Source organism: Actinia tenebrosa, unplaced genomic scaffold, assembly GCF_029948245.1.
Source record: "Actinia tenebrosa isolate PJP-AT-01 unplaced genomic scaffold, QUT_ActTen_1.0 PGA_scaffold8__29_contigs__length_14323225, whole genome shotgun sequence".
NCBI classification, from domain to species: Eukaryota; Metazoa; Cnidaria; class Anthozoa; order Actiniaria; family Actiniidae; genus Actinia; species Actinia tenebrosa.
The window spans coordinates 3,431,105-3,452,583 of record NW_028292585.1 but is presented as its reverse complement, the minus strand read 5'-3'; the positions used below and the strand labels follow the sequence as shown (position 1 = coordinate 3,452,583).

The following is a 21,479-nucleotide window of genomic DNA, read 5'->3' as shown; positions in this document are numbered from 1 at the left end:
GCAACTACGAAATGACTAAGATTAAAAAGATATTCTTGGTTTGCAATCAATCCCAAGAGAACACAATAACAAAAGGGATGTCCGCCATGTTGAAAGATATAACAAAAGAAGTCATTGAAAAATCTTTTGTCAAATTCTTGCAAACGAAGAATTCTGACTTTTCCTGGCCTTATATTAAAGTATCTATAAAAGTGCATTCAAAACCTTTTCTTTAGGATTCTTTATTGTTAATGTTAAAACTTAGCAAGAATGAATAAAGATTCAGTATTCTACTGTTTATGTAATAGGTATTCATGCAAATAATTTCTTCTAAAGAACTAATTTAATCATTATTGTTGCAGTGTATTGCAGTGAAAATGTTGAGCCAAGTGTGTAAATTTTAATTGCTCTCAGTTTTCAAGTGATTTTTCTAGCTATCGTTGAGTGAAGGTAGTCACTGGTCCTTCAATTTACAAATGTTTGAATAACTTCCTTGAATTTAAAAAATCAATTTCATTTTTACTCACTTTCCTTTTCTAAGTTGTTTGTATAATTATATATACCTTTACGACTGTAATTAATACAATGTTGTTTTTCTGCATGCATAGAATATTTTTCATATATAGATCTAATCCTTTCCTTACCAAATCACTTGTCATTCCCTTGAATATCATTTCTTTATTTACCATTTTTAAGAAGATTCATTATTATGAATATGAGTTAAGTAATTTTGTTCTCAAGTTTAAAGAAATCAAATGTAGACTGCAACGAGAAGGCATTATGCCCAAGTTGGTTGGACTATTCCTTCTATATTATTCTAATTGTCATTCATTCATTCATTTATCATTCATTCTTTTCATTCATTCATTCATTCATTCACATTGTAACAAAGTGTTTCACTAATCTCCCATAATTTCTTAGCCACTCCTTCATCAGTCGCATTCTCTCCACAGGGAACTTCTCTGCAGTTATCAAAATAGCAACCAGAAACATCATCCAATTCAGGAGCTACTGCACAATAAATGGTCGTCTGTGCACCCTGGATTGTTGTCTTGAAAAATAAATAGCTGACGACTGAGATGATTGGACGAAGGACCCACATCTGGTATATTCTAAAGTTGCGCATTATATCCGTGGAGACTACTCCTGGATGGAGTGCATTTACAGTCACCTTGGTCCCTGTGAAAGTAAAGTAGGCAAGTATTGAATTGTATGGGTTTTTATTTTCAAGTTTATTTATTTATATATTTTAAGTTAACTTTTCCCAAACTTAGGAATAATGGCTGCTCAATGACCAGACATGACATCTGGCTACTGTGGCGGTCAATTAATATATATATATTGTTAGGTTACTGTTATTTTTCTCGGTGTGCTGTTTGTTGTAATCCCTTTGTAGTCTCTTGTGTATTCGTTATGTTAATTTCTCCTTAAAGTCAGCCTTTGTTCGTCAATTTAATCAGTTACAGTTCAAGTCATAGTCAGTTACAGTGCAAGCCATTTTTTTCGCCAACGTATGTAAGTATTTCTCTTAGTTTTCCAATTCAATTTTCTTTGTCTTCTTCTGTCTTCAAATTGTATTTTATGTTTAATTTGTTCTAGTTGGATCGTTTTATAGTAAATAAATATATATGCCAAATTAGCAAAATCCTAGTAAAGTATTTAAAGTTAAAGTCTACAGCTACTGATGAATATTACTTGTCAATGTGAGCAGTAAAGAAGGCCAGTCATTTGCTGGACAAGTGCCAATTTAGACCAGCCACTAATTTGAGCAGCACCAAACTAAAGAATCTTTTCTAACCAGTTAAATTTGGGTTTTATATCCATTGCTCCTTACCTTCCAATTTATCTGCCAACTGTTTAGTAAACATCACTTGCGCTAGCTTGCTTTGGTTATACGCCGTAAACTGACCATAGCTTTTCTCTCCTTGAAGATCATCAAAATTGATTCTGCCTTTCTTATGCTGCATAGAAGACACATTAATGATTCTGCTAGGACTGGAAGCTTTGATCTTATCCAACAAAAGATTTGTTAACAAGAAATGCCCAAGATAATTTACTTGAAAATTTGATTCTAAGCCATCAGTTGTCTTCTTATAAGGTCCTAAGTACCCTGCGTTGTTGATCAATATGTGGATTTTCTCCTCTTCCTCATTAATTTCTTTGGCAAATTTCCTAATGGACTTGAAGGATGCAAGGTCCAATCTCTTGACTTCCACATTCTCGTTTCCCGTGCTTTCAATGATTTCTGCTGCTGCTTTGAGTCCTTTAGTAACATCGCGGCATGCTAGGATGACACGAGCTTTTCTCCACGCTAAGTCTCTTGCTGTCTCTTTACCAATTCCAGTGTTTGCACCTGTTATCATAACAGTTTTACCTGATTGTAAAAAAAAATTTTTTTGTCAGAGCAAGTAGACTAAATAATTAACTAAATTATTTTATGGGGTTGACAAGGGGTTTGATTCTCTACTGAACTATGTATAGTTTTTGATTGAAAACTCCAAAGCTTTGCTCAATTAAATGTTTTCTTTCCTTAAGTTTTGTTAATTTTAAACTTTTTTAATATTACTAAAGGAAACTACTATGCTAACAAAAGCCAATAGAAATATCTTAACTTACCTTTGAGTTTAGCATCACTGGGACAGGTTTCTCCATAAAATATCACTTTTATTCCAATTCCAATGACAAGCACAATAAAAATGCCAAGAAAAACTTTGAATGCTTCCTCCTTTTGAGAAATGGCCAGTTTGTGAAGATTATGAACGTTAGCTGAAAAACAAGTAAAAAAAAGAATATTTCTATGCTATAATGGAGTCACAATGAGATCACTAACTCTTGCCAATGTGGACTAGGTTTGATTCCTGGACTCAGTGCTTGTGTCATAGGAGAGTAGAGTTGCTTGTTGGTTCTCTCCTGTGCTGAGGACTTTTCTCTTGGTTCTCCCTTTTCCTCTCTCCCCAGAATCAACTTTTAAAACCAAATTGGAATCCCAGTGGATGAAGAGGTACTTTGTAAAAATACCACAGCTAAATCCCATTTATTTTATCTTTAATTATTTGCATGCTCGTGAATGTTAACTATAGCAACGTACCCGATGCACACTGTCCACAGCTCATCCTGCAATGCTGAAGCATCCATTTTGGATTCTTTTCACACTCTCCCTTAGCAGCCCATCGTACGCACTTTGGATGGTGGTCGTTACATGTGCTACCTATAATATAGTAACAGGTTAATAGTTAGAATGGATAAATCTACCTTTTCAAACTTTCTGCTTTTGGATGGGTTGTACAGAAATGAAAGATTATTTTTGCAGTGGCATTTCTACAGACTATGGGTCATACAGAAATGAAAGACTATTTTTGTAGTGCAATCAAATTTTAAAATCAAGTTTTTGTATAAGGTGTAGATTCTAAAAAACTATCTTTCATGGGTCTTATTGAGATATTATAACCCCAGAAGTAAAGTACCCCAAAATTCATAAAGCCCCTCGTGTTGCCTATTCGCTCTCACATAACAAACGTCCGTTAAAATACTATTAATTATTTACGCGCTTAAACTACCGCATTGCGATCGATACAGACGCGTTTGCCTATGCCGGGAAAAGTCACAAGGGTTGTCGATACGTAATAGCGCGCGTTTATTTTAATGAAAAATGCATTTATGATATTTGAAGAACAAAAAAAGATTGAAATTTCAAAACTTTTCCTTATCGAAGATCATCGCAAAATTGTACTAAATATAAGCTTACATAATTATACTTTACGTCTGCAAGCTTCATCTATTTATTTAGAACTTGCGCATGCATTGCTATGCTAAGGATGGGGCTTTTGAATAATATTAATGAACACCTATTTTGTGACAGTATTTTTTGAAGCAGTTAAAACGTCGTACTATAAATCAACTGGGGAAAATAAGAGAGCAAGATTAGAAGTTTACGCCGTGTGACAGAAATTAATGTTCTTGCAGGAGTTTCCTCACTCGAGGCGTAAATTGCAACCCTACCTTTTGTTTCAGCCAAAACTACAGCGCAAACGATGACGATCAACACGATAATCCACCTAATCATCCTTTAAAAGTCTAAATCAACGATGAATACGATTCCAGAAGAGAGAAGATGGCGATTGATAACGGAATCGCGGAAGATAATGGACTCTTTCGCAACAAAGACGACTACAGCTGTCATTACTACAAAAAATATCAGGCGTTCCTATCTGACATACTTCGGCACAGGAAACCCAAATATACAATAAATACACCTTCCTTTCAACTTACAAATACGTTTTTTTTCTCTCTCTCTTCACGAAATTTTCCCCCCTCCCTCCTTTTTTTCTTCTTCTTTTTGAAAAGAATGTTTATATATTTCTTTTCCCGAATTTAATTTTTTTTTCGAAATGAAGTAGATATTTTTTGCAATTATTTTAAACTTACTCAGTTTCTAATACTGGCCACTCCTGAGATGTTACGCTCCATTACGAGCATGCCACAACTTAATTTATCGTTTTTTTATATCTTTTATTTCATTAGATCCCTACATGAATAATATCATCATCATCATCATCATCATCATCACTATGACTATATTACTACCATTATGACTTTGATAAAGATCATTAAACTTTTAATTCACATGTTTCGACATTGTCAAACGGCATCCTACTTGTGCTTCACTTTCTGAGGATGGTGTTTGACAACATCAAAACATGACAATTAAAAGTTTAATGATCTTCATCAAAGTCATAATCAAGTTCTTGCTGCTTCGACCATTTGGCTCGATAATTACTGCCATTGTGGTTCAATGCTATAACTATTGTTAAAACATGTGTCTATGCAGTGTTGACTTCCTCCCATTTAATTCCTGTAAGTTCCTCACTGACGTCCCAAAGTCGTGTCGCCAGTTCTTCATCTTCTGCTAGTTTGCCTGGCTGCATTGGCTTGCAATCTGAAAAATACAATCCACTAACACCTTCAAGACTTTCATCAACAGCACAATGGATGGTGGTCTGTGCTCCTTGTTTGGGTGTCTTCATAAACAGGAATACAGGAATTTTGATTATCATCCTGAATATGATGTTTTGGAAGATGGAGATGTTTCGTCCTATTTCTGTCTTTACTATACCAGGGTGAAGTGCATTGACAGTCACACTAGTTCCTGTAATTAGGAAACAAATCAAGTTATGAGTATGCACAAAAAAACATAAATACGATCAGAGGCAATAGGCAAATGCACTGATACACCACCCTTGATTCGGAAAGCTGAGTTGACAGTCAGTCTACATGGCTTGTCATTAAGGGTGCGATATTGGGTTTAATATTTCAGCAATTGCTTTCCAGTGGGGTAATTTTTGAGTGACATAAGAAAACTGCAACCCCCTCAGCCCCTACCTCCGCGGTTCCTGTCTTCAAATATACTCATCCACTTACCAGCAAGCCGTTTGGTCAATTCTTTTGTAAAAAGAATCTGTTGTAACTTTGACCAGCCATACATCTTTCCTCCATCAAAGTCTTTTTCAGAACACTTTGCCCATGAATAGGCATCAGATGCCATATCAGTAGGAAGATTGGTATGGACCACAGATGATACATTTACAACACGGCTTGGAGAACTGCACTTCAACTTCTTGAGCAACAAAAGAGTCAGAAGGAACTGGCTTAGGTAGTTGACTTGAATTGTGCTCTCAAATCCATCTTCCGTCAGTTCATAATTTACTGTAAACAGACCAGCATTGTTTACTAGTATGTCCAGCCTCTCTTCCTCCTTGAGGAATTCAGCAGCAAATTTTCTGACTGATTCAAAGGATGACATATCTAGCTTTCTGACCAAGACTTGATGGCTCTTTGTCTTGTTGATGATCTCTCTTGCTGTATCTAAAGCCTTTTTTTCATTTCTACAGGCCAGAATGACTCTAGCTCCTCTTGCAGCCAAGTCAAGAGCAGTTTCTCTGCCGATTCCGGTATTTGCACCTGTTACAATCACTGTCCTACCTGGGAATTATATCAATTAGAGAAAAATCTCAGCTATGCTACCATTAATGTATGTATATGTCAGGTATTGGTGGTGTCTATCCGTTCCAATCAGAATTTAATAAAAGACAAATTGAAATATTATCGACAAATAGAAGCACCGATCAGTGGTGGATCCAGGGGGGTCGAAGGGGTCCACGGAACCCCCCTTGAAGGTTTGATCTATTAGGTAATAGAAATATGTCTTATATAAATTTTGCTTAAAAGTATCCACAAATATAATGTTAAACACGAAATGATAGATATTTGCTGTTATAATGTTTAATTTACCTTTAAGTTCCGTTACTAGATAGTAAATTAGGTGATTAGAGTCAATTTTTTTGTCAAACATCGACTAAACAAAAGAGAATTATACACAGTTTAAGAAACGGTACCCTTAATAATGTAACATAATAATATAACAGATAGCTTACCATCCAGTCTAGCCTTGCTAGTGCACACCCCTCCTCCAAAGTACCTCTTAACAAGAGCTCCAGTAACTACCACCACTACACCTACTCCCACAGCAACTTGAACAGCACGAGAAGACGACCAAACACTCTGTATATCTAAAACTTGGTAAATATTACAATCATAATCTCAAATTTACATTCAAAATTTCTTAAAGCAAGTACATTGAAAAAAAAAAGATTTTTAGAATCGCTGACTTTCTTATTACATGTAGCTTACCTGCGACCATGATGAAGCTTGATAGAACAAACAAAGCGAGAGTAAAGCAAGATTTGCTTTATATTAATGGCAAATATTTGCTACAAATCTGTCAAACAAAAGGAGACGCAGAAGAAAACAATACTTCTCCACAGGTATCTCAAACATAGTGTTTTGCGACATTCTCGTTTTCAGAGCCTGCGCTTATTGCCAGCCAGCAGAAACAACTTCGTGGGCTCCCTGTGGTTATTGATGGCGGAACAGACGAACTTTTGCAAAACCTCGTAAAAAAACACCAGAATTTAGAAGCTAAAGTTAATATTTTTGGCAAAAATGAAGTGAGCATCTGTAGACCGTGGTGTTTTCTTCATAATTAAGTGATATTCTTTTCGAAGTTAAATAAAATTATTGAAAAAAATTGATTTTGTTCAAACCAATTTTTTTGCAGGCTTAACATCGATGGATTGTTAGTTTATTTTCCCTATGATTACATCTATCCTGAGCAGTACTCTTACATGCTAGAACTCAAGAAGACTCTAGATGCAAAGGTAACGTAATTTTCAACTGTCTTTTTTTAGAAAATAATTGTTGAATATATAAAAATCTACAAAGCAAATTTGCACATGACGTCCAGCAATATCCAACGTGAATGTGACAGAAATGAGAAGGAAAAAGATAAGTAACCTCTTAGACCACGCGTTAATCTCTAGAGTATCATTTTTGTTGTTTATAAAAACTTGCATATGAGAAGACACATGAATATATTCTTGGTTTGCAATCAATCCCAAGAGAGCACAATAACAAAAGGGATGTCTGCCATGTTGGAAGATATAACAAAAGAATTCATTGAAAAATCTTTTGTCAAATTCTTCCAACATGGCGGCTATGATTTCTATTGCAAACGAAGAATATGGATACAACTCAAGTAGTGGGTGCAGTTGAAATTTGGTCAAACATTAGAAAACAGTTCTTGTCCTGAATTTCCTCACCTACCCCGCGCCCTACTTCAAACAAATTATAAATAGTTTTAATATTTTATCACAGGGTCATTGTCTTTTGGAGATGCCTTCAGGCACTGGGAAAACTGTTTCTCTTTTGTCTCTCATAGTGGCATACCAAATTGTGAGTAAATTCTAATTTTTTTAGTTAAATTCTATACATTATTGGTATATATTTTTGTTATTTACAGGCCTGTAACCAGGATTTCAGAAAGTAAGCTTTGTATTTGCCATTTTAAGGTTGATGCAACATTGAAAAGATGCTGGAGAGATGGGGATTTCCTTCTCATCTTCCAACCACCCCTGACACCAGGCCTGATGTTTGTATTTAGCCTATAAATATTTACGCCAATTTCAAGACCTGTTTGTTTGATTGATTTTAGGCAAGACCTTTTGACCTCACAAAGTTGATTTACTGTTCCAGAACAGTGCCTGAGATTGAAAAGGTTTGATATGAATAAAGTGTTCTTTTCTATTGTATACTTGAACAGCATTGTAAGAATGGGTATTGGGTTTTATTCCTGGATTCCAGATTCCTTTGTTTCAGGGTTCAATCTGTGAGTTAGCCATGCCCTGAATTTGATCAGTCTAGAGGTTGTCTCAAGGTTTAATCTGTGAGCTAGCCAGGCCTTGACTTTGATCATCCCAGAGGTTGTTTCAGGGTTTGTTTGTGACTTAGCCATGCCCTGACTCAGATCAGACCAGAGGTTGTCTCCGAGTTTAATCTGTGAGTTAGCCATGCCCTGACTTTGATCAGCCCAAAGGTTGTTTCAGGGTTTGATGTGTGAGTTAGCTGTGCCCTGTGTTAAATCAGCTTAGAAGTTATTTCAGGGTATTGATAGAGCTATAGACTTTGAGGTAATGGTTCATTTTATAACTTTGTTTAATAATATTTACCTCAGGTATTAGAAGAACTAAAGGTACTTATGGAATATTATGAGAAAGAAACTGGAGAACAACCCAACATGTTAGGCCTGGCTTTGAGTTCAAGAAAAAACCTGTGCATCAATCCCAAGGTACAAATACGTTATAATTTAGACTCGGTTAAAGAGAGTAATGCTAGATAAATCAAGATAATTATTGTTATTATCAAATTATTATTTTTCTGTTAGGTTGTGGAAGAAAGGGAAGGGAAAAGAGTAGATGGAAAGTGTCTGTCGCTAACAGCCTCTTATGTCAGGCTAAGGCACAAAGATGATTCTTCAGTACCTGTCTGTCCATTTTATGAGGTACAGTACTAACACTACCTGTTTGTCTGTCTGTTTGTCTGTCTATCTGTCTGTCTGCTGTTTGTCCACTTTCTACCGGTGTGTCTTAATTTTTTCTTCTGTCCATCAGCTTAATTGTTCCTCTGCTGTGTACAGCATATGTCTTCTCTTCTGTCTGTCTGTCTGAAGCTACCAAAGTGATTTTTTTCTATATTCAGGATTTCGACAGTGTTGGTAGGGACGAAAAGCTGCCTGCAGATATATATAACCTGGTAAGAAACTTGTAATGAAAGTTAAATCCCCTCTATGTGCATCATGCATGACCCAATTAACCCCCAAAAATTTTTATCTAATATCAATATGGCTAATTGGAAGTGACTTAGATATGTTTCTGAAAATTCAGACATTGCTTTTGTTGTTTAGGATGACTTGAAGGCATATGGTGAAAGGAAAGGATGGTGTCCTTATTTTCTTGCGAGATATGCTGTAAGTACACTACATATGCAAGTGAAAACAATCGGTCAAACTTTATACAGGAAACCCATTTCTTCTACTAAAAATGATTTTTTTCTATTTAGTCGTGATTTTGTGGTAAGGTCTTTTCCCCACTGATTTCTGTTTATTTGTTTGTAGATTTACCATGCTAATATTGTGGTTTACAGTTACCATTATTTACTTGATCCTAAAATTGCTGACTTGGTGTCCAAAGAATTGGACAAGACTTCTGTGGTTGTATTTGATGAGGCGCATAATATAGGTATGCTCTATTAAGAATAGAAGTTTAAGGCCCTGAAGTGTATTACATGTATACTGGGATTTATCTCACACCATTGAAAATACAGTGAATCAGATGCCAGAAAGCTGTCATACATTTGGCGCATTTACATTCCACTGTTTCTTGGATAGCAGCCTTTGAGTATTTGAATGTAATATATACAGTATGAGTGGCCGTGTTGTATCAGATATACAAACTTAAGGCATAGCCGAGTGATTGTATATTGGATACAACACGGCCACTCATACTGTAGATTGCTTATCAAACCTCTAGGTTAGTTCCTTTGTTTTTCACTAAAATTTTAAAAATTAAAGTGAATGTGCCCAAGAAAATCCAAGTTAAAGTTTATGCAAATGAACGCAATTATGTATCTGATTTACAACATTCTTCACGGTCATGATTTGTATTGTGTTTTCCTCATGAATTATTGATAAGTTTGATAATGGATGATAAAAATAGTTTGTGTTGTTACATGTATTTTACTTCCAGATAATGTTTGTATTGATTCAATGAGTGTCACAATTACCAGAAGAACTTTAGACAGAAGCCATGCTAATGTGGAATCTCTGGCTAATGCTATAAAAAGGTATGTAGAATGTTCGTGAGTGAAAGACTGGATGGACGGACGGACGGACGGAGGGATGGATTGATGGATGGAGGGAGGGAAGGAGGGAAGGAGGGAGGGAGGGAGGGAGGGAGAAATAGATAGGGGGCGAGAAAGAAACAGGAAGGGTGCCATAGATGAATGAATGATTGGATGAATGAAAAAGTGGATAGATGAATGAGTAACTGAACAAACAAATGAATGAACAAATAAATGTTGAATTAAAATATGGAGTTTTGATTGAACAGATGTTGTGAATAAAAAGGTTAATGGATAGATTGATGTATGGAAGGAAAGAAGGTTGGAATGGGATGGAATGGGGTGGGATATGACAATTTTTTAAAAGCTTAACAAAGATTTTACATTTTTTCAGTATTAAAGAAACAGATGCACAGAAGTTAAAAGAAGAATATAACAGACTAGTTGAAGGTATGTTATAATAAATCTCATTAGAGTTTTGATTGTCTTTAGAATTGTTTCAAATATACGAACATATTTGTTAGTTCAAAATTGTCCTACTTCAGCCCCTGCATTAGGATGACCATGGTACTATGAATTTTCATTGTCAAGCATGGTCAACCATGTTTTGACTGTGGTCTAACCATGGTTGCTGTCCTTTGCCGCAGGTTTGAGGCAAGCCAGTGAAGCTAGGGATACAGATGTGGTTCTTGCTAATCCAGGTTAGTATCACTGTTTAGAACTTGTAGTTATCTAACGATGTTCTCAGCTTTTTATGGTTTATTTTAATGACATTTCAACAATCCTTAGGCCGTCTTTTCCAGGTTTTGGTTCTACCGCCTGTCACTGGGAATGGGGAATCAAACCATGAAGATGGGGTTTCTCCAAGGTCTATCACTGGGACCACTGATAATTAAAAAAAGATGTGACTGCAAATTTGGGTCACTGTGAATAGGAAATCGAACCATGAAGATGGGGTTTCTTCAAGGTTCATCACTGGGACCACAAATAATTAAAAAAAAAGATGTGACTTCAATTAAGTGGGATTGGTAATCAAGTTATCTAAGAATGTTCTCAGCTTTTTATGGTTTATTGTAATGACCTTTCAACAATCCTCAGGCCATCTTTTCCAGGTTTTGGTTCTACCATCATGATAAAATATCTGTTCATTTTAAAGCAAGCTGAAGGAAGTACCAATCCCACTTTGAAGTCACATCTTTTTTAATTATCAGTGGTCCCAGTGATGAACCTTGGAGAAACCCCATCTTGATGGTTTGATCTCCCATTCTCAGTGGCCCAAATTTGCAGTCACATCTTTTTTTAATCATCAGTGGTCCCAGTGATGAACCTTGGAGAAACCCCATCTTCATGGTTTGATCTCCCATTCCCAGTGGCCCAAATCCTAGTTGCTTTATATCAATTATTGCCGTATTTTTCAATTCAAAAATATTGTCATATCTAGACTGTATCAATTTGTACCTATTTTGCACCTTGAAATACTTTTCTTAAAAGTAATTTTTTTCCCCTTTGTAGTTTTGCCTGATGAAGTTCTTGAAGGTAAGAGGCTGGTCAGAAAGAATTGCCGTCATCTAGCTCTTCAGTTATTTAATATGTAGTTCCTATGGTTGGAATTGCTAACAAGTGTTTTCCCTTTCTCTTTAGAGGCAGTTCCCGGGAATATTAGAAAAGCAGAGCATTTTGTCAGCTTTATGAGAAGATTTGTAGAATATTTAAAAGTAAGTTGGTTAGGGATAAGCTTTGTTTATACACAACCCTCTTTCTCTATAAGTCTTACAACCACCATTCCATCTCCCTATTTGCTATTACAAAATTAAGGAAAAAACTGGGTTGAGTATACCATCTTCGAAATTTGTCCCCTGAAACAGCCCCACAATGCATTGCAGTGTCAACTTGGCCCAGTTTTTTCCACATCCTTGGAACAGCTAATATGCGCCCTGTGCACAGAAACTTGCAAATCATTTGCACTAAAGTAAATCAGATTTTATAGGACTTATAAATCTCATGTTACAGACTTGCCATACTGTGCACATGAAAGTACTATGTCCGAGTATTATGATTGGAAAAAAAGTAACTTTTTCGTGCTGTGTTTGGTCCATGAGATTCAATCAGTTTCTTGCCATTCTGTAATGTAAGCATTTTACAGTCATGTAAAATCCGCTCTAAAGTTTTCTGTTATGTTGTTGTTGTTTTTTTTTTGGCTATTTTTGACGATCCCTTTTTTATTTTCTTCAGACAAGACTTCGTATTCAACATGTTGTACAGGAGAGCCCACAGTCGTTTTTACAGCACATTTATCAGCAAGTCTGTATTGAGCGAAAACCCTTAAGGTACCTACGTACTGATGATACAGAGAGTATAGCAAAACAGCATTATATATTTTATCGAACCCTGTAATAACCTCTGGGCTAATAAGTGTACTAATGTATTGTTCATTTGTTTGTAGATTCTGTGCAGAGCGGCTCAGCTCTCTTCTACATACATTAGAGATACCTGAAGTTCAAGACTACGGCCCCTTGACACTCATCGCTAACTTTGCCACACTTGTCAGTACTTACAACAAGGGTAAGTCTCTGAACTCTTTCTCTCAAGAACATTCATAGATTTGATAGACCTATTGGGCGTAATGTTTTTTATACAACACGTATATTCCCCTATCTGTTTGCTTTGTCTTATATATTTTTCTTAATTTTTTTTTTTTGTTTGTGTTCTCTGTTCGTCAGGTTTTTGCCTGATTATCGAACCTTTTGATGATCGAACGCCAACGATTCCTAACCCGATATTACGTCTTAGGTAAGTCAGAGGGAGGGCCAGGGCAATCATGGATCGTGCTAATGCAAAACTTGAGTATTATCACACGTTAACATACCCCCCCCCTCCCCAAATTCCAGCTCTCTTTTTGCAGTGGAGCCCCGTTATCTCAAACCCAAGATATCTCAAACTCTAGACCACATCCCAATGTACTTAGGTCACTATGATTTTAACCTTGAACCCCTGTTAGGGACCGATCATTTTTTAGCTGGGAGGGGGGACTGGTGGAATTGAGGGGGGGCATCCGAAAAATTTGGGCTCTAAGGGGGGAGGGTAGGCAAAAGAAGGCCTTGTAGTTGGAAAGGGGGCCATAAAAACACTGGTAGATTCGGGGGGGGGGGGGGGGGGGGCTGCCAGAAAAAATGGGGATCTAGGGATGGGTCATCAAAAAGTCATGAGGGCCCATACCCTGTTTTTCACCAGCCCCCCCTCCCAGCTAAAAAATAATCGGTCCCTTTTCTGTGGTCCCAAGGAGATACGAGACATTGAGACTCCACTGTATTTGATTTGTAGAAACGTTGCACTAGACGTGTGTATTTCAGTACTTACACCTGACTTTTTTCTGGTTTTAGTTGTATGGATGCATCAGTGGCCATCAAACCCGTGTTTGATCGATTCCAGTCTGTTGTCATAACTTCTGGGGTAAGACATTTTGTTCCCACAAAAACGCTTTTGTGGTGACACTAGGCAAAAATGTTTGCGCATGCGTGCCTTTCAGCACGAGTTGTTTGAGTGAGAAAAACAAATGTTTTTGTTTCTCCGAGTATACATTTAATTTTGAAAGCATACTTTTGTGAGACCAATACACTGTATTAATAAAGACACCATAAGAAAGCCAGCCTTAAGTTTCAAGCATTGACTCTAAGTTTTGGCATTTTGTGACGTCTATTTATCAGGGATGTTTGAAAGTCAAATTTACATATGTTTTGACTAATTTGAATACGGATTCAGAGCACGCGCAGACGTTTTTTACTCGTGTCTTTTCTATCATATTTATTTGTAGTAAGAACACAAATGGTATGGGAGCTTCTACTAATCACAAAAAAGTTGTTGCATTGCCAATTGCAGAGCGACTGTCGTTCTTATAGATCGCTTTCTCAAGGTTGCCGTCGCATCCAAATTTAAGGAACTTACGTTTCAACTAATTTGCATACGCACTAAGAGCATGCGCAGACGTTTTTCACTCATGTCTTGTACGGCATATTTTACTTTAAAGTATATGTGTTACTAATGAGAGGCTCCATACTTTTCTCTCCCCAGACATTATCACCTATTGACATGTATCCCAAAATCCTTGACTTCCGTCCCGTTACCATGACATCGTTCACCATGACCCTGGCACGAACCTGTTTATGTCCCATGGTACAGTATAAACTAATGTAATTTTATAAAAGAATTGTCACGAATCTCGCTTTCTGATTGGTTGCGTACTTTAGGAGAGCACACAGCACGGGCGCGCGCACTTTCTATTTTGTCAATATTCGTATCCAAAATCTTAACTATTCTTATTTGTATTCTGTAAAAGAAATAGAAAAAAAAAATTATTTTTTCTCGTCTGTGTACAGCTATAAAGTACTCGGAGATTCTCTCCTGCTAATTTCCTCGTGATTTATATATGCACATAATATGAGCGCGCGTTTTCTATTATATTTCTTCAATATATTGTGTGATAACCTAGCCTGCGCATTGGCTCGCCGGCACAGGGGTTGTGGGAGAGGGACACCCACACCGGAGGGCCTTTTCACAGGCTAGCAACAACCTAGCTCAACCAAATTTCGCGGCAAGCAGTTCAGTAGGAAAATTTCGAAATATGTTCTCTTAACAACATAGAGAGCGGAAGCTTCTGATTTCTCTCAGGATGGCAGTGTTTGCAACTAATCTTCAACTTTTCTTTTATTGGGTAGATCGTCAGTCGTGGTAGTGACCAGGTCGCTATGACAACTAAATTCGAAACACGGGAGGATATAGGTAGGTTTCGTTGTTATGTGTCAAATCACGGGAAGAAGAAAAACGTGGAAAAGTTACAAGTGGATTAACAGCTTTTATCATTTTTTGCCAAATGCTTTGCCCAACCTCTGTTCCCCCCGTACACCTTTTCCGAAGTAATGAAAATTTTTTTATAATAAAATTTTTTTGTTTACCATGCCTTATATGGTGTTGTTTGTACCCGAGATAGACCACAATGCATCATGTTTATTGAATTTAGCAAAGACCTGTGACATGTTGTACTTGTCATTTTAAGATGTTTTTTTCCCCAAGCTGTCATTCGTAACTATGGTAACCTACTTGCTGAGATGTCTGCTGTAGTGCCTGATGGTATCGTTTGCTTTTTTACAAGTTATCAGTATATGGTGAGCAATGAAGGGTGAATAAACCTACAGAAAAAATAAATAATATAAATCAATGACGGTGATGGTGATGACGACGATGGTGATGATAATGATGGTGATGATGATGATGACTGTGATGGTGATGATGATGACGGTGATGGTGATGACGGTGATGGTGATGACGATGATGATGATGATAATGATGGTGATGATGATGATGACTGTGATGGTGATGATGATGGTGCTGATGATGGGGATGGTAATTATGATAATGATCGTGATGAACATGCTCAGATGATGAGGATGAAGTTGGTTATGATAATGATACAGGTGATGATGCCGATAACTTATGAAAATTTTGACAATGTTACTCCCAGTTCCTGGTGTTGCTGATGACGATTAACTGATGCTTATCTAGTACATAAGTACATAAGTTTACAGTACATAATTCATCTGATTTCTTTCCAATATTGTTTCAGGAAGCCGTGGTGTCTATTTGGCATGACCAGGTAAAGTATATATTCCTTCCTTTTCTCGTGTTATCTAAGTAGAATGTTAAACTTAGACATATCATGTGTTTTTCATTTCAAATCACGTTTCATTCCCTAGGGTATCACTGAAATAAGATTGTACTCATTCTTATGGAAAAACCTTTCTAGATACTACAACCAACTACAACCTTTTATGATGATGGAGTTTTCCTCGTTTTTGAATTCTCTACTTTCACATCCCCATAATACTTTGCGTCTTTGAAGGGTAACCAGAGGGTAAAAACCCGCTTATTTTGCTGAAGGCTTATCAGACAATGTTGACAATACCTTGTTTGGTATCCAAAAATAAAATGAAGAAGTAAAAAAAAAAACAGAAAAAGATAGAAGCTTGAAAACGTTTAAGGTAAATTTTAAACATTTTTCGTAAGTCAATACATTTTCTGTAAGACCAAAACTCATGATGATCTGTATACGCAAAAATAACTTGGAATAAACTGATAATCAGTACTGTACAGATAAAAGCAGATATAGTATAAATTCAATTAAGAAACCTTTCAATTTGGGACAGTTTTTTGATTGGTTACCCCCAAAGACGCAAGGCATTATGGGGATGTGAAAGTAGAGAATTTGATTTTTTCCATTTTTTTTCTAAATTGGGAAAACATTACACTCGTCCTAAAGAGATCTATTCACTAATAGTTTTTTGTTAAATCAACGACGTTTCAAATCTCCTTATCTTTTTATTTCCAGGGTATAATCAGTGGTATACAAAAAAATAAACTTCTTTTCATCGAAACAAAAGATGCGTCAGAAACCAGTCTGGCTCTATTTAACTATCATAAGGTAATCAAAAAAAACCTTACCTACTCCTCCCTTCTATTTTTTAGTATTGGACTGATTCCACAAGAAGCCCAGCACCATATTTTAGGGGCTTTCTGTATAACAAGTCTTGTTGTGGATTGTTTTATAGGCGTGTGAGAATGGACGTGGAGCTATTCTACTGTCCGTTGCTCGAGGGAAAGTGTCAGAAGGGGTTGATTTTGGTAAGTCTGATTTCTATCATTCGGTTACCACTGCCATATTAGTTTGTTTATCTTATTTCATATCAAATTAAAGCGATACTCTGCAACAATCTCTGGGCTAATAATAAAAATGTTTGCCCACTCCAGACCACGTGTCATATCCTTGAGAATAAGATTCTTTGTTTGAGTTGTATCCATATTTATGTGCCTCCTCATGTGCAACCGAGCATAAGCGTTAAATAAAGAAATGATACTCTAGGGAATGACACGTGGTCTGAAATGGGACAACATTACGCCCGAGCCGAGGAGGTCGACTGAAGTCAAGGCATAGAATTTAGAATTTAGCATGTTAGGCTTGCGGGAGAGAAAAACCAGAGAACCTGGAATCAAGGGAAAGACGTAACGAATTCTACTTACACATGATGCCGAGTCCAGGAATCGAACCCTATAGACTCCAGAGGCGAGTGTACTACTGCTACTGACACCATCCTTGTATGTGTATGTGATCTTACCTCAGTTACCTATATTATTCTTGTTAGATCACCATCTTGGCCGGGCTGTCATCATGTTTGGTATTCCATATGTCTACACTCAGAGCAGGATCCTTAAGGTGTCTGTCTGTCCGTCTTTGTGTCTAGCTGTCCACCTGTCCGTTTGTCTGTCTGTCTGTCTACCTCTCTGTCCGTCCGTCGTTGTGTCTAGCTGTACGCCTAGGCCTGTCCGTCTGTCTGTCTACCTGTCTGTCCGTCCGTCGTTGTGTCTAGCTGTCCGCCTAGGCCTGTCCGTCTGTCTGTCTACCTGACTGTCCGTCCGTCTTTGTGTCTGGCTGTCCACCTGTCCGTTTGTCTGTCTGTCTACCTGTCTGTCCGTCCATCTTTATGTCTGGCTGTCCACCTGTCCGTTTGTCTGTCTGTCCGTCCGTCTATCTGTCTGTCCGTCTGTCTGTCTACCTGTCTGTCTGTCCGTCTATGAGTCTTAAGTCTAATATTCTATTCTTATTGCTTCCATCCCCAGGCTCGTCTAGAGTATCTTCGAGATCAGTTCAATATCAGAGAAAATGACTTCCTTACATTCGACGCCATGAGACACGCGGCTCAGGTGAACTAACCTTTTCGTTCTCGTCCCAGGAAGGATTTCTTTAGATGTATCAGTTGTCAAACGTTACTTTTAGTAATAAAGGAACAACACTCAATAGAGTGACACGTACAGGGGCGTAGCGAGACCTCGATTATAGGTGGGGCAATATACTTTTTTCACGCCAAATCCACGGGAATTCCGCTTAAATTTATTAAATGTTGGTGCCGAAAATGAACTTGCCCTTGTTCCCCTCCCCACGTTAGTGGACACGTAGTCTAAAATTGGAGGAACTCCAACAAATTAGAGGTTGAAATGACCCGAGTACGCAATCCCGACGGGAAGGGCGACCTACTACTATGATTTCTAATTCTCTAGATTATTGCCGCGTATTTAATATATTAATCTTATATTTCTACTAGTGTGTGGGTCGAGCCATCCGAGGTAAGACAGACTATGGCATCTTGGTATTTGCTGATAAGGTAACTATGGTTACGGTTGTTATAGCAACGAACTCTAGGCAACAATAAGATAAAACATCCATAATGTAATCGTCTATTTTGGTGTTATTTTTTTGCAGCGATTTTCGAAGATGGACAAAAGAGGAAAGCTTCCTAAATGGATACAGGTAATAGAATTTATTACCACTATGAACCACGAAACTGTTAGTACCACCAAAATAACAACTGATCGCGTTTTGAATTTCGGTTGATTCACGTGACTATATGGAGAGCTACAAATGGTCACGTGGGAGAAGTTTTTCATTATTTTCTGATGATTTGTTTTTGTATCTGAATGCCACGTGACCTCAACGTGACTATTTGGAGCTCTTCAAATGGTCACGTGAGTTAACCGAAATTCAAAACGCGATGGATTGTTATCTTGGCGGTGCCAACAGTTGTAGTGATTTCGATAGTATGAATAATTATGAAAATCTTCAAATTGTAAGAGTATAAATGATGATAATAATAATAATACATAATAATAATAATACCTTTATTTTATATAGCGTCAATTCTACAAGATTTAATGCCCCACTCGACGAATCACCTCCCGATGCGTTAATATCAAAACGTGTAGATTAATACCATCTGGCGTGACAGACTTTACGTAACTTTTAACACCCCTATGTGTTTATAATTAACAGGAATATCTAAAGGATTCTCTTTGCAATCTGTCCATCGATGAAGGAGTACAGGTGATATTATTAAGGCTGGTTTAGACGGTACGATTTTCGCCTACAACTATCGTATACAACACGCTGACGTCTGTCGTTGGCGAGTTGTAGGCTTAATTTACACGCTACGACTCGAGTTGTAGGATGGCGCGAGCGTGTTGTGTACGATAGTTGTAGGCGAAAATCGTAGTCTAAACCGGCCTTTATACATTTACAAAACATCCTTTTACTTTCTTTCTCTGTCGACTTGACTCTTCTTCAAAGTCTTTACCTTCACTGGAGACAAAGTCTCGCTTGCTAATTCACCCCGTTGCAAATCGGATTCAAATAGTGCACTTCCGGTTACGGTTATGGGCGCCGTGTACATGAAAGAGGCTCTGCCTGCAGGGTAGTAATCCTGGTGCTTGAAGCAAGTCTTTCCTTTTTTCTTCCCCAGACGACACTAAAATTGTAATAGTTAGCCCTGTAGGAGTAGACTTACACTACTTTTAAGGAAACTGGCCAGCATTCAGTGCGCGCTTTCTGCCTTGGGGCTGAGGTCTTGACCTATCACACATGCCTCACTTTTACCCTTTCTATGTGCTTATGTAAATCTGTTGCTTTGTGTTTGACAGCAACAGATGATGATGATGAAAATGATGATGATGATGTACCTATGAATTTTAAACGTCTTTAAAATCGAGGACAATAAACCTAAACGAGAAAAGATCGCGAGAGTAATAGGCAACCAACTTGAAATTGCATCAGGACAACGCCCATGTCCTTGCGCTGCCTGCTATATATTTACCCTATCACATCAGAATAGCTTATATTTGTGGCTCATATCGTTTTTTTCTTTTGTCTATCGAGCAGATCAGTAAGCGATTTCTCAGGCAAATGGCCCAACCATTCGATCAGGTTCGTAAAAAATGTGTTTCCTCTGTAATCAATTTTAGAAGCAATTCCTGCGCGATATCAATCGCAAGTTTGTATGAATTGTGAATCACATCTAGTCTTGTTACACGAGTCCCCTCCTTCCCTCGCCCCTCGCTTGTTCTCTTGTTTGTGTCCTTTAGGGATCGCTTGTGCGAAGGGTGGATAGCGCTATTTAACGAATAAATCTTATACACCTGATAATTTGATGCTGTTATCCAATAAATTTTTCCACTCGGCTAGCGCTATCCAACCTTCGCACAACCTTCGTACAACCTTCGTACAACCTTCGTACAATCTTCGTACAACCGAGCCTGCAAGTTTTCATCCTCCGAAACCCAGGGGTAAAATGCTGTCGCTCGTTTCTCACGTTTTATTCGATTTCAAAATCTTTCGCAAATGTCACGCGAAAACTTTTTGCGCAAAATGTTTGTTTTTAACTATTTTTTCTGTAATACTTTATATCTTCCAGGAGGATCAGCTTGGATTATCGTTACTTACCGTTGAACAAGTACAATCTGAAGAATTCCAGAAACGAATCTTACAGTCAGCGATGGCTTGAAGCACTATTATCTCATAAGTAAGCCAAACGTACAATTACCACCCCCTCCCCCTCAACTCCCATGCTTGCTCTCGCATATTGTTTTGGGTTTCTTGTGGAAAATGTTCTGTGAAAGACGATGGTTTCTTGAAAGTCTTGTAAATAGACTTGTATGTTCACGATAGCTACCCTTCATCCTATCGTGTTTAAATCAAAATTCTATTTATAAAGAAATATATGGAGCGATGTTTGATGTCAAAAGATGACGTCACTCACTCTTACAAAAGATAGCAAAAATATAACGCTTTGCATCAGGATTTCAAGAAAAAACTTGCAACAACCAGTGATAATTAGATCCTTAGAAGATTATTCCAGTTAAGGTTCAGCTGAATTAAATGTCGGATAATTTTTGTACTGAGTTCCTCTTTAAAGTGCCTATCACCCTTCTGACAATATTCTCAGTATTGATTCTACATGGGGTAAGAGGCATCTATGGTTATTTGTTGTTCCTCATAATTCGAAACACCGGCTTCTATGGGAAAACTAACTTGCAATCATTTCTATAAGAGCAATGGGCAAAACAATGACGTATTTCAAATTTAATTTATCTGTACCAGTAGTGTTTTGTATATTAAATGATTACTCCTCATACGTCACAGCATTAGCATATGACATGGAAAAACCTTCATAACTTCAAGAAGCCGCACTCAAACTATGTAATTTTTTCGGGTTATTCAACATCTTACCCCATGTAGAATCAATACTGAGAATATTGTCAGAAGGGTGATAGGCACTTTCAATTCAAACCATCTAGTTTTCCTGGCCCGTTTAATATTCGCAGAAAAACAAGAGTCTTTTTTCCTCTTTCTTTTGTATTATTTTATTGAAATACTGCCCGCAGGGCTAAACGCGCAG

At 37.4% G+C, this 21,479-nt stretch overlaps 3 protein-coding genes across 3 annotated transcripts; 1 reads left to right on the top strand and 2 right to left on the bottom strand.

The window, feature by feature from the left end:
• Window positions 1-249: 249 nt before the first annotated feature.
• LOC116304753 (retinol dehydrogenase 12) lies at window positions 250-4,170 on the bottom strand. The gene is made up of 5 exons (XM_031714570.2): window positions 3,979-4,170; window positions 3,068-3,187; window positions 2,596-2,745; window positions 1,814-2,353; window positions 250-1,158 (listed from the first exon to the last, which is right to left on the bottom strand). Exons 1-5 carry the CDS (start codon window positions 4,040-4,042, stop codon window positions 848-850), a joined length of 1,185 nt encoding a protein of 394 aa, XP_031570430.1. The 5' UTR covers window positions 4,043-4,170; the 3' UTR covers window positions 250-847.
• Window positions 4,171-4,467: 297 nt separating this feature from the next.
• Window positions 4,468-6,820, bottom strand: LOC116298411 (retinol dehydrogenase 12). Its single transcript, XM_031706910.2, has 4 exons — window positions 6,667-6,820; window positions 6,411-6,551; window positions 5,398-5,958; window positions 4,468-5,125 (listed from the first exon to the last, which is right to left on the bottom strand). The coding sequence occupies exons 1-4, from the start codon at window positions 6,674-6,676 to the stop codon at window positions 4,800-4,802; spliced, it is 1,038 nt and encodes a 345-aa protein (XP_031562770.2). The 5' UTR covers window positions 6,677-6,820; the 3' UTR covers window positions 4,468-4,799.
• Window positions 6,821-6,870: 50 nt separating this feature from the next.
• LOC116298336 (general transcription and DNA repair factor IIH helicase subunit XPD) lies at window positions 6,871-20,975 on the top strand. The gene is made up of 31 exons (XM_031706783.2): window positions 6,871-6,983; window positions 7,094-7,193; window positions 7,690-7,767; window positions 8,027-8,089; window positions 8,546-8,659; window positions 8,756-8,872; window positions 9,070-9,123; window positions 9,275-9,337; window positions 9,485-9,608; window positions 10,116-10,212; window positions 10,604-10,659; window positions 10,857-10,910; window positions 11,722-11,745; window positions 11,851-11,924; window positions 12,442-12,536; window positions 12,653-12,771; window positions 12,930-12,999; window positions 13,590-13,659; window positions 14,278-14,379; window positions 14,922-14,985; window positions 15,277-15,368; window positions 15,827-15,856; window positions 16,589-16,681; window positions 16,809-16,881; window positions 17,400-17,470; window positions 17,875-17,958; window positions 18,357-18,416; window positions 18,515-18,562; window positions 19,082-19,132; window positions 19,964-20,008; window positions 20,496-20,975. The coding sequence occupies exons 1-31, from the start codon at window positions 6,979-6,981 to the stop codon at window positions 20,583-20,585; spliced, it is 2,280 nt and encodes a 759-aa protein (XP_031562643.1). The 5' UTR covers window positions 6,871-6,978; the 3' UTR covers window positions 20,586-20,975.
• Window positions 20,976-21,479: the final 504 nt, after the last annotated feature.

Excerpts from the sequence above, each read along its gene's own strand:
- LOC116298336 (XM_031706783.2), top strand. Across the intron at positions 10,213-10,603 it reads CTGGCTAATGCTATAAAAAG|TATTAAAGAAACAGATGCAC; the intron begins GTATGTAGAATG and ends ACATTTTTTCAG. Across the intron at positions 20,009-20,495 it reads TGGCCCAACCATTCGATCAG|GAGGATCAGCTTGGATTATC; the intron begins GTTCGTAAAAAA and ends TATATCTTCCAG.
- LOC116304753 (XM_031714570.2), bottom strand. The coding sequence starts at position 4,042 with ATGATTAGGTGGATTATCGTGTTGATCGTCATCGTTTGCGCTGTAGTT. Across the intron at positions 2,354-2,595 it reads CAGTGATGCTAAACTCAAAG|GTAAAACTGTTATGATAACA; the intron begins GTAAGTTAAGAT and ends TTTTACAATCAG. Across the intron at positions 1,159-1,813 it reads GTTGGCAGATAAATTGGAAG|GGACCAAGGTGACTGTAAAT; the intron begins GTAAGGAGCAAT and ends TTACTTTCACAG.
- LOC116298411 (XM_031706910.2), bottom strand. Across the intron at positions 5,959-6,410 it reads TAGCAAGGCTAGACTGGATG|GTAGGACAGTGATTGTAACA; the intron begins GTAAGCTATCTG and ends TATAATTCCCAG. Across the intron at positions 5,126-5,397 it reads ATTGACCAAACGGCTTGCTG|GAACTAGTGTGACTGTCAAT; the intron begins GTAAGTGGATGA and ends TCCTAATTACAG.